Here is an 11,847-nt window from a genome sequence, read left to right as displayed (position 1 = left end):
TTCTTCCTAATAATACCAAGATCAACAAAGATTTCGTCCAAATATAAATTAATTAGTTCAACTTGTCATGTGATTGACTGATGGGTAATTAAGTGACAACAAATGAGAAGTTAAGGACTACAAATGTAAACAGTTCAAAGATAAAGGTGTGCAAGTGCAATTCTACCAAATATATATACACACCAACTAATAAGCATACATCACACCAAAATTTCACTAACTAGTCACAAGCCACCACACTCCAATGGAGGGTTTACACCTCACCATTCTCTTCCTATTATCCTTGACCGTGGTTCACTCAATAAGCCCAAAATGTGACTTACCTAGCCAAGGTTCAACCCTTAGGGTCTACCACGTGTCGAGCCCATGCTCGCCATTTAGGCCAAAGACCGCACTCTCATGGGAGGAAAGTGTGCTCCAAATGCAAGCTGACGACAAGACAAGGCTCATGTATCTGACGAGCCTTGTCGCTGGACGATCTTTCGTCCCTATTGGGTCAGGCAGACAGATCATACAAAGCCCGACCTACATTGTGAAAGCTAGCATTGGGACACCGGCTCAAAGCTTGCTCATGGCTTTGGATACTAGCGCCGATATGGCGTTGGTTCCTTGTGCCGGTTGTGTTGGATGCTCGTCTTCCACCTATGATTCGGCTAAGTCGGCTAGCTTCTCATCGCTTACTTGTGGTGCGGACCAATGCAAACAAGTACGTACTACGTATATTATTGCTAAGTGCATAATTCAAAGTTTGTATATTCAATAATTTAGTTACTCTACTTAAGTGATATTTAATTATTAAATTATATATTTATGAAAAATAATTCATGGGAAATTGACAAAAGTTTAAGGAAATCAAAGCAAATCCGTGAACCGGTTTGATTGGATTCCACGGGTCATGTCCATATGTGGGTCCACCCGACCGATGTCTTTTATCCCATGAGCCCATGATTTCCGGGTTCATAATTTTTTTTTAAACGACAAAGGTTACTAAAACGACACAATTAACACGTAAAATTATTTAAGTTGTATGCTTGTCCACACCATCTCATGATACTATCATAGTATTAACATTTAAAACTACAAATTCAGTTGCTAACTTTGTGACGGATCTACCAGTCTGAACTCCGTCGCAAAGTTAACAACAAAATCCCACCGGTCTCAACTTTTTTTTATTATTATAGTAAATAGTAACCAAGTTTCACATTACTGGATCAGGTCCAAACTTCAAGCTGCCCCGGTACAACATGCTCGTTAAACATGACATACGGAGGCTCGACCCTCGCTGCTACCTTAGCCCAAGACAACCTAACCCTAGCCACCGACCCCGTCATCGGATACTCCTTCGGCTGCATCAAACAAGTCACCGGAGGCTCGTTCCCGCCACAAGGCGTCCTCGGCCTCAGCCGTGGCCCGTTATCGTTCATTTCACAATCTAAATCCCTCTACACATCCACATTCTCATATTGTCTCCCAAGTTTCAAATCCTCCAACTTTTCCGGCACACTCCGGTTAGGTCAATTTGGTCAACCCAAAGGTATAAACTACACACCACTATTAACAAACCCTAAAAGACCTTCATTATATTATGTCAACTTGCTCGGAGTCAAAGTCGGATCCACCATGGTCAACATTCCGGCGAGTGCACTAGCGTTCAACCCTAACACCGGCGGCGGCACAATCGTGGATTCCGGCACGGTGTTCACACGGCTGGTGGACGGAGCTTACACGGCGGTGAGAGACGAGTTCCGGCGACGGATGGGAACCGCCGCCGTGACGTCACTCGGCGGTTTTGACACGTGTTACAATGTTCCGGTGGGAAAACAAGTTCCGACGATCACGTTTATGTTCGCCGGACTTAATATGACGTTGCCGCCGGATAATTTTCTGATCCATAGCTCCTCCGGCGCCACCACGTGCCTTGCCATGTCAGCATCGCCGGCGGTTAATGTGATTGCGAATATGCAGCAGCAGAACCACCGGTTGGTGTTTGATGTTGCGAATAACAGGCTGGGGGTGTCACGTGAGATCTGCTCATGAGTCACGTGACAAGTGGGAGTTTGTATTTTTATAATGTTTTATTTATGATTAAGGTGTAGTGCTATGTATGATAAGTTATTGTTGGGGTTTTTTTTTGTAGTGATTATTAATGCATGTGATCGATCATGGGTGTGTTTTTATGATTAAGTTGTAGTGCTATGTATGTATGTATGATATGTTATTGTTGGGTTTTTTTGTAAATTGTAAGTGGTTATTCATGCATGTGATCCATCACGAGTGTGTTTCAGTAGTGGGTTATGCTGGTAGTTGTTGTGGTTTGGTTTTTAAAAAAGGTTATACTGAAACATAGACAATAAATAAGCATGTCATAAAGGTAGTATACATAATATTATATTGGAAAAGAAATAAATACGTTACATCGATCGAAAACTATAAAAACAAATATTAATATCGGTCTGATAATACTATACAGTTGCTATATTTAACTCTCTTCTTTGTAGTTCTTTTTTTCTCTGAGACGACGACAATTGTATGTGAGAACAGAGAGTTGCATCCTTTGGTGTAAAAACGATCGGTAATTGTAGCTCTTATTAATGTGAGGGAACAAAGGGTTGTGTTTCCTCTGGTGTATACTCCAATGGATGACGGTGGTAGAGAGATGGCAACAGTTGTAAGCTCTGATACTAAATAGAAAATGTTTGTATAAATTGTGTTTGATTGAATTAATTGTTAGAGTTACAAAGGTATATATACAAAACCGTTTTACACTATTTGTCCTTGTCCATTATAATCATGTCTAATAACACTTAAACTAAAAATGGCAATGGGTTAGACAAAACACAACAAATCATCATCATCATCATACTCAGTAAATCTCACAAATAGCAAAACTAAGGTAGGGTCTGAGGAGGGTAAGATGTAGACAACCTTACCTTTACACTGTAGGAATAGAGAGGCTGCTTCCAGTGAGACCCACGACTCAATTTGTAGTGTTTGCATACAAGGATACGTGTTATATTCAAAATGTGTTTTTCTAAGATTCTTAATCACAGATCTTTTAAATGAAAGAATGGATATGTTTAGACAAAAGACAACAAAACAAAATTTATAAGTGTTTGCATATAAGGAGCATGATCGGTGAATGATAAGTGTAAGAATAAGGAAAGAGAAGATTTATAGTGGTGATATTGGTGGTGGTTGAAGGGAATGATTGTTTGCAGGAACAATGATGTCGACCGAAGAAGAGGAAGACATTGTTGGTTCATGTCGATGTAGATGCATTATTACCAGACTTTGGTTAAACGTATTCTCTGGGTGCTTGTACCCCATACAAATGCAAGCATATAAAACGTATACGATACAATACTTTATTTGTGTTTACTCGGGCGTAACAACTTGTATACATGCATTTAAGATCTTTGAAAACATGGAGTGAATGATATGAAAGAAGGAATGTGGTATATATTAAGTATAAAAACACGTTGATTTATATGTAGCACAACTCGTATCCTTAAATAAACAACAAAAGTAAATTTTCAAAACAGTTAAAACGTAGAATTGAAAGTTTAATCGAAGTTAGAAAAATGGGGTATCATTGATACACCACGTACACAAGCATACATCAATCTATCTTTCACATCACACAGAGTCGTATGGGTTAGGCTATTGTTGGAGCTCAATTTTAGAGAGAGAAACACAAGAGAGAGAGAAGACCCAAAAACCAAGCTAACTTCCATTAACAGACTTCAACCGTTTATAACAGTATTTACAAACTAACACTAAGGTCCCTGAACTATTACAGAATTGACATACTAGTCCCTGAACTTAGTACAAAACAACTCAAAGTATTTTCTAATCTAACAATACTTCCCCCTCAACAACATACTTGTCCTCAAGTATCAAATCTGGAGATCTCAAGCGAAAATCATCCAAAAACTCCCATGAAGCATCAGAAGCCGGCAACCCAGCCCAATGAACCAAAACTTTGATAGCCACCTTAGAATTTCTCTTAACTATTTTTCTGTCCAATATAGCCTGAGGTTGTAGGCTAAAACGTGGTGCCATAGGCAGTGGTGTAGGAGCAATAAGTGGTCCAGTAGCAGCCTTCAACAAGGACACATGAAAAGTATGATGGATTTGAGCATCTGGTGGTAGATCCAACTTATAAGCAACCTTGCCTACCTTCTGAATAATCAGAAATGGTCCATAAAACTTAGGACTCAATTTAGTGTATCTGTTGGCTCTTAAAGTAGACTGCACATAAGGATGTAATTTCACAAACACCCATTGTCCCACATCAAAGTTCTTGTCTGACCTGTGCAGCTCTGCCTGCTGTTTCATTCTGTTTCTTGCCCTTGACAAATTGAACTTCAATACTTGTAGCACATTTTCTCTTTCCAAAAACAGTTGTTCCACAGAAGCCACATTTGTATCATTGGGTATAAATGGAGCAGGTAAAGGTGGTATCATCCCATATAAGGCTTGTAAAGGGGACATACCAATGTCAGAATGGAAGGAGGTGTTATACCACCATTCAACTAAAGATAAGAACTTTGGCCATTCTTTAGGAATTTCCATCACCATACACCTCAAATAGGTCTCCAAACACCTGTTTAGGACTTCTGTTTGACCATCAGTTTGTGGGTGGTAAGAAGTTGACATAGCAGACACAATGCCTTGGAGTTTAAGAAATTCTTGCCAAAAGTTACTCATGAATAATGTATCTCTATTAGAGATTATGGTCTGTGGACAAACATGCAGTTTGAAGATATTATCTAAAAAGAGTTGAGCTAATTAAGAAGCTGAGTAGGGATGCACTAGGGGTAAAAAATGAGCATACTTAGTGAACCTATCCATAATTACCCAAATGGATTCCTTCACATTCACCTTAGGTAACCCTGAAATGAAATCCATTGTCAAATCACTGAAAACAGTTTGAGGAACAGGTAAGGGCTGCAACAACCCAGGTGATGCTATTGGCTCATATTTGGCTTTTAAACACACATTGCACTGTTTAATGAAGTTTCTCACATCTTTAGAACATCAAGACCAAGTAAAGTACTCTTTGATCTTCCTATAGGTAGGAATAAACCCAGAATGCCCTCCAAGTGTTGAGCTGTGATAAAGTGTAATAATCTCCTGCCTTAGCTGCTGATCAGAGCCAATGACAATCCTATTTTTCTTCAACAACTTATGGCCATCCCAAACAAAATTTTTGACCATTTTACCCTCGGTCAACTTCTTCATTATATCTTGCAAGTTTAAGTCAGATTCCCATGAAGCCTCAATTTTTTTCCATAATAAAGGTTCCACAGCACTTAATCCCATCTGTAACAAGCACATACCCTGCTTCCTTGACAATGCATCAGCTACCTTGTTTTCACACCCTTTTTTGTATACAATCTCATAGTTGTACCCCATAAGTTTGGACAGCCAAGTATGTTGCAAAGGGGTAACAACCTTTTGCTCTAACAAATGCTTCAAACTTTTTTGATCAGTTCTGATAATGAACTTATTGATGATCAAGTAATGATGCCAATTCTTGACTGCAATCAGAATTGCTAGGAGTTCCTTCTCATAAACAAATAGACTTTGCTGTATGGCTGATAAAGCCTTACTCATGTAAGCCAGTGGGTGTCCTTTTTGCATCAGCACTTGTTACACTCCAATATTTCCACGTATTACCGGTGGGCCCGGTGGGGAGTATCGTGACGTAGTTGATATCATCATAGTCAAATAATCACAGTTCAATGCACAGCGGAAGTCTAAAGTAATTATATTACAAACCGATTCAAAAGTAATATCAAATATTACAACGGAATGTAAGATGGATCCACAGGCGGATCTTAAAACAGAAAGATAACACTGTTCAACAAACTTTAGGCATCTAGAACTTGCAAGATTCCCTACTAACGCCCTGAGCTCCCAGCCAATTACGTACAGTACCTGTCACTTAATCTTTTTGGAAAAATACGTCAGTTTACACTGGTAAATACAATTAACTGACTCATTTTGAAAATGTTTTAGAAAATTGATTTGAATGCTCAAGGCACAAAATTCTTTTATAACTTGGGACAATTATATAAAAATAATCTCGTATACAGTTTTACTTATTTGTCGTCCATCAGAGCCGGTTAGAAGAGCCGGTCAAGATTAACTGACACGCCACAGGTATAATTCCCACAAGGTTTATTCCTTTAAGTGGATTACCAGTTTTTACATATGCAACTGTCAGGTGTATGCCTACACCCCGTGCTTAAGTCGTGGCCATTTCGTGAATGATGCCAAGGATATCCGGGACATGGTCATTAACCCCCAAAGGCCATACACCAAATAATACAGATTAAAACGGGTTATATAAATACATTAATCACAATCCGATTTAAATGACTACACACCCGACCAAGCGGTATTATTATAATACCGTATCCTAAGCCCGTATAGGGAAAATAAGTTAAAAGTATTTACCTGAGCTTAAAAATGCAATTTATACTCAGCCATATATCCTAATCAGCAAGCACAAGTACCCTTTACTGGGGCTCTTAATATGGAATGAAGGTTTTATTAACCTATTAGATTCCTAGCGGGTCTTATTTAAGTCGTAACTTAGATCGGTTAGTTTTAAGGAAAGGTTTACGGTTCGAAACGCAAGATTAAGCGAAGACCGGATTAGAATGTGGTTTAGACCCGACAAGCTTGTATACTTGTTTAATATGGGTAAACTAAACACATTCTGGATTTTGAGATAAAAATGATAAGGTTTGACCAGTTTCGGCTAATTTATGCACACTAGTTACATAAACCGCACCGAACGCGAAAAGTGCGTAACGGGTAACCAAAAGAGTCATGAACAGGTTTCCTAAGTTAATATGCCTTAAATATGTTGTGATATCAGTAGGATACCTTCCGTTATGCCCAAAACGAATTTAAACTCAAATTTAACCCCGAAGGGGTATTTTGGTCATTTTAAAGGTTATAAAAGAGTTTATATATTAATCTGAGTTTTAGGTCTGATATAATAAACAAAAATACTCAATTTAATAGGTTATATCATTATGGTATTGCATATATGTGAAATTTATCATTTATAACCAAACTATGCACCGTAGGGGCATTTTGGTAATTTCACATAAGCTTTAAAGGTCAAAATTTGCATTCTGAGTTCGAAACTTTTGCTTACTGTTTAATTATGAAAATTTACTTAAAACATCAGTAGGTTTTAAGTCGTATATGATAAAAATGGTTTTAACTCATACTATGTGCTTACAACGCGTAAAAGTCGGTTTTAAGCGATTTTCAGGTTAAAATAGGAATTCTGAGTTTTTGGTCAGTTTATAAAGTTCAAAATATTTTATTTATCATATAAAATCAGTAGAAAAAAGTTTGGTATCAAAATATTATGTAAAACTCATTTTATAGGCCAAAAGGGCAAAACCGACAATTACCGAATCAAAGCTAGAACCATATGTTATGCTCAGCCTAAAAATAAATAAAAATATTTAAAAATCCCAAAATATTATTTTACATCAGTGGGTAAAAAGTTTGGTATCAAATTTGGGTTTAAATAGGCTATATGCTAATTATGCCGTTTAATTAATAAAAAGCTTTTCATTTACGCTAATGAGCATAACTCCTAACCTAGACCTCAAACTGATGTCAAATTTTTTTAGGGCAAGTTTATAAATCAGTAATAAAGGTTTCTATCCTCTCACATTTTCAAAAATCTCGTTTTAAGGTCAAAAGGGCATAATGGTCAACATTGAGGCATATAACGGAAACATGCGTATGAATCGGATAACTAAGGCTCCAAGTTGTATAACCTCAGAGGGTTATACTAACCTATAACATGGTCCTAAAGGAATCCTAAGGTATATCTAAACTAAGCTAAATCGGGTCAGAACTGAAAGTCAAAGCAAAAGTCAACTTTTGCGATTTTCGGTTCCGAACCGAGCCTAAACTCAGAATTGTCGGGTTGAACATGGTTAGACATGTTCAACTAATATTTACCAAGTTATTTAAAATGAGAAAACTGATTTTATGGTTTCTATATTAATAGTTATGAATTTTACTTAAAAACGACTCGTTTGACTTTTATTCTAATTACATTGACCCGAAAATTAACTAAGCAAACATGGTAATTAGGAGGTGCCCTAGAAAGGGTTTAATACCTACCTAATTACGATCACGTAGCCATGTTCGTTGCGAACAATGGCTCAACCGTTTGAAAGTCAAAGCGTTTATCGCAAACGCTTGACTTTTCGGTTTTTAATTGCCAAACAATTAAACTAAGCACGAATGAACACTTACAAAAGGTCCAAAGGACTGAAAGGAACTCAAAAGGAGGCTCCCAATGACTAGTATCCTCAGATTTGAGTTAGAGAGCAAAAGCTTCAAGAAATGGGTGAATGAACAAATGAAAACCCACCACTATATATAGTTTTCGGGATTGCACGGGATCGTGACAAGTGTCGGGATGGATAACTAGATGATAACAAGTGTAAAGTGGTTTTATAATTCAATGGGCAGCCCCTAGAATCGAATTTGTGTGAGGAGGAAACCATTTTCAGCAAAAACCAGCAACCAGAACCTGTTTTCTGCATCTGTTCATTTCACGCGGCCCGCGTAGGGGACCTGAGAAGGCTTCGCGGCCCGCCTAAAAGTCCAAACCAGCAAACAACTTCCAGAACATGCAGTTTCAGTCCCTGTACTATGTTAAATGTCATTCCTGACTTATTTAAGGCCCGCTAACCTCGTTTCAAGGCTCCACAATGATGCCTAAACATAGGAAACATGAAACATGCTCAAAAATATACCGGATGTCGGTTCGTTTGGCCGTACGGTCACGTTGTTCGTCTAATTACGACGAAACACGAACGGATGCGAAAAACGACCCAAATTACGTGACGAATGGAATTTTATCTTGCCGATCACTAAAATAAAATATCTTAATGCTTACATAAATTTTTGGATGTCCGGATATATTCAGGACGTAAGATATGCGCGAAAATGCAAACTTGTGCACTTTTTGACACTTTTAGTCCCTGCTTGACTTAAAAGTTTATTTTTGCGCATGAAACACCTCTAAGCCTATTTCTAAGCTATGTAAGGGATATTTAGGGTATGTTTAACTTACGAACATATTCCGGAAGGTTCGATACCCTACGAATAGGTATACTTTTGAAGTTTGACGCAAATAGTCCTTTAATCGCACAAAGTAGCGCGAAATGTTGTTTAATAATATCCAAGCCTTCCATGGTCCATAATGGGTATTACCAAGCATGTGTTTAATTATTACTATGCTTTCGTTTGCTTAAATGGTCACCAAACAAGTTGACACTTTTGGTCCCTCTAATGCGCAAACTTGCGCATATCATCGTTTAATAGCATCGAAGCCTTATCTAATCCACGTTAGGCATTCTTGGGAGTATTATAAAACATCACGATGCTTCGGGTTCGTTAAAAGGTCATTCAGAGGTATAATTAAACATATTGACGCTTTTAACCCCTTAAACTTACAAAGTTGCGCGTAACGTTACTTAAAGGCATAAAAACCGTAGACGGACAATACTTGGCATTCCCGAGAGTATAATAAATTATCATGAAGCTCTCGGTTTGTTAAAAGGTCACTCAGAGGTAAGAATTAACATGTTGACGCTTTTAACCCTTTGAGGCGCAATCTTTCAATTAATTACGTAAACGGCTACACTTGATCAACAAGTGGCTCATTTGTGGACATGATTACCGTATAACGTTATTCAGAGGCTTATAATAAGTATGTTAACATTTCCAGTCCTTCTATAATCAAATTTTTTGATTTTTTTCGCAAAATTAGTCCCTTAAATTCCAGGTTTGACTTTATTAGGATTTATTACACGTGTCAATACATCATTGGCCGTGATTTTATGAGGTTTTACAGCACTGCCCCAATACCCTTAGAAGATGCATCAATTTCCAGAATAAAAGGTTCATTAAAGTTTGGTAAGGCTAACACAGGAGAGTGAATCAAGGCATTTTTTAGATCATTAAAGGCTTGAGTAGCTTCCTCGGTCCATTTAAAAGCATCTTTCCTCAACAAATCAGTTAAAGGCTTAGCAATTGAACCAAAACCTTGAATAAAGCGCCTGTAATACCCTGCTAACCCAAGGAAGCCCCTCAACTATTTGACTGTTTCTGGAATAGGCCAATCTTTGATGGCCATTATTTTTGTTGGATCAGTTGAACCCTTTCCTTTGATATGATATGCCCCAAGTAATCGATTCTTAAACCAACAAAAGAACACTTAGACTTTTTAGCTAGCAATGCATCTTGTCTAAACAACAGGAACACTTGTGACAGATCCTTCACATGCTGACTTAGATCAGAACTGAATACTAAAATATCATTAAAGAACACAAGGACACACTTCCTGATAAGATCCTTAAAAACTGAATTCATTAAAGCTTGGAAAGTGGCTGGGGCATTAGTAAGGCCAAATGGCATTACTAAGAATTCGAATAAACCTTTATGGGTCCTAAAAGCTGTCTTGTACACATCTTTATCATACATTCGAATTTGATGATAACCTGCCCTTAAATCCAGTTTTGAAAAAATAGTAGCCCCATGCAATTCATCCAAAAGCTCTTCAATGAGAGGAATAGGATACCTGTTCTTAACTGTTGCATTGTTTAATTTCCTATAGTCAATGCACATCCTCCAAGAACCAACTTTCTTTTTTACCAACACCACAGGAGATGCAAATGAACTTTGACTTTCTTTGATCATTCCTGAGTCTAGCATTTCTTGAGTCATCTTCTCTATAACATCTTTTTGACCAGTAGGATATCTATATGGTTTTTTTATTGATGGCAGCTTCTTCGTTGGTGAGGACAATTTTATGATCACATTGCCTTGAAAGAGGCAACTGGGTAGGCTCTTGAAAAATATCTTCAAACTGTTTCAACAAAGTTTGTATTGCAGCATCTTGTACAGTACCTTGTATTGCAGGTTCCAACTGATTCCTATCATTATTATGATCTTGGATACTAAACAATTGACAAGAAGCTACAACAGACTTCTTGCTGATCAGATCATTGCACTTTTTAGCTGAACAAAGAGTAACTGTATTGTTATTGTCCAGACCCTTCAACTCAAAAGCTAAATGACCCACTTTAAACTTCATGGTTAGCTCTTTAAAATTCCAACTAATATCATTCAATTCCCTCAACCACTGTACCCCAAGAACCATATCATAGCTACTCAAAGGAATTAAAAACATGTCAGCCTTGAACCAACTACCTTGCATGACCCATTGGAAATTTTCACATAACTGCATACAATTCAGTTTATTACCATCTGCTACTATTATTTGCATAGAGTTGACTGCTTTTGTGGGACATTTCAACTTGGCTGCCAAATCTTGGTTAATGAAATTATGTGTTGAGCCTGAATCTATCAAGATTTGCAGCTGTCTAGTACCTATAGTGCCAATCACTCTCACTGTTGAAAAAGAAGGAATACCTGATATAGCATGCAAGGAAATTAAAGGATCTGTAGTCACTTGATTAGGCAGAACAATAGACTCATATTCTTCTTCTATCTCATCTTCTTCCCCATGAACCTCAATTGTAAAAAACTGTTTACTCTTGCACACATGAGTAGGAGTAAACTTCTCTGGGCACCAAAAACATTCACCCCTAGCCCTTTTTGCATCTATCTCCTTACTTCTCATAGTTTTATTCACCCCCTTACTAGTACTTGTTGACCCAACTGAGTTTGTGTTTGGAGAGGGTAATAAGGGAATTTTGGAAGCACTTACAGGACCATTCAAGGGAGACACAGCTTTGGTTACTGAATGAGGATACCATTTAGCCT

The 11,847-nt window shown here is 37.8% G+C and overlaps 1 protein-coding gene across 1 annotated transcript; it reads left to right on the top strand.

Annotated features, from left to right (window-relative positions):
• The first annotated feature begins 200 nt into the window (after positions 1 to 200).
• On the top strand, positions 201 to 2,259 carry LOC110911777 (aspartyl protease AED3). Its single transcript, XM_022156426.2, has 2 exons — positions 201 to 706; positions 1,216 to 2,259. The coding sequence occupies exons 1-2, from the start codon at positions 245 to 247 to the stop codon at positions 2,035 to 2,037; spliced, it is 1,284 nt and encodes a 427-aa protein (XP_022012118.1). The 5' UTR covers positions 201 to 244; the 3' UTR covers positions 2,038 to 2,259.
• The last annotated feature ends 9,588 nt before the right edge of the window (positions 2,260 to 11,847 follow it).

Source organism: Helianthus annuus, chromosome 15 (assembly GCF_002127325.2).
Source record: "Helianthus annuus cultivar XRQ/B chromosome 15, HanXRQr2.0-SUNRISE, whole genome shotgun sequence".
Classification (NCBI taxonomy): domain Eukaryota; kingdom Viridiplantae; phylum Streptophyta; class Magnoliopsida; order Asterales; family Asteraceae; genus Helianthus; species Helianthus annuus.
The sequence above is the reverse complement of the archived record's forward strand: the minus strand, read 5'-3'. Positions and strand labels throughout refer to the sequence as shown.

What these genes read in the sequence shown, in the direction of transcription:
- LOC110911777 (XM_022156426.2), top strand. Translation starts at nt 245, where the DNA reads ATGGAGGGTTTACACCTCACCATTCTCTTCCTATTATCCTTGACCGTG. An exon ending in GTGCGGACCAATGCAAACAA is followed by an intron (nt 707 to 1,215) that starts GTACGTACTACG and finishes TTACTGGATCAG; the next exon opens with GTCCAAACTTCAAGCTGCCC.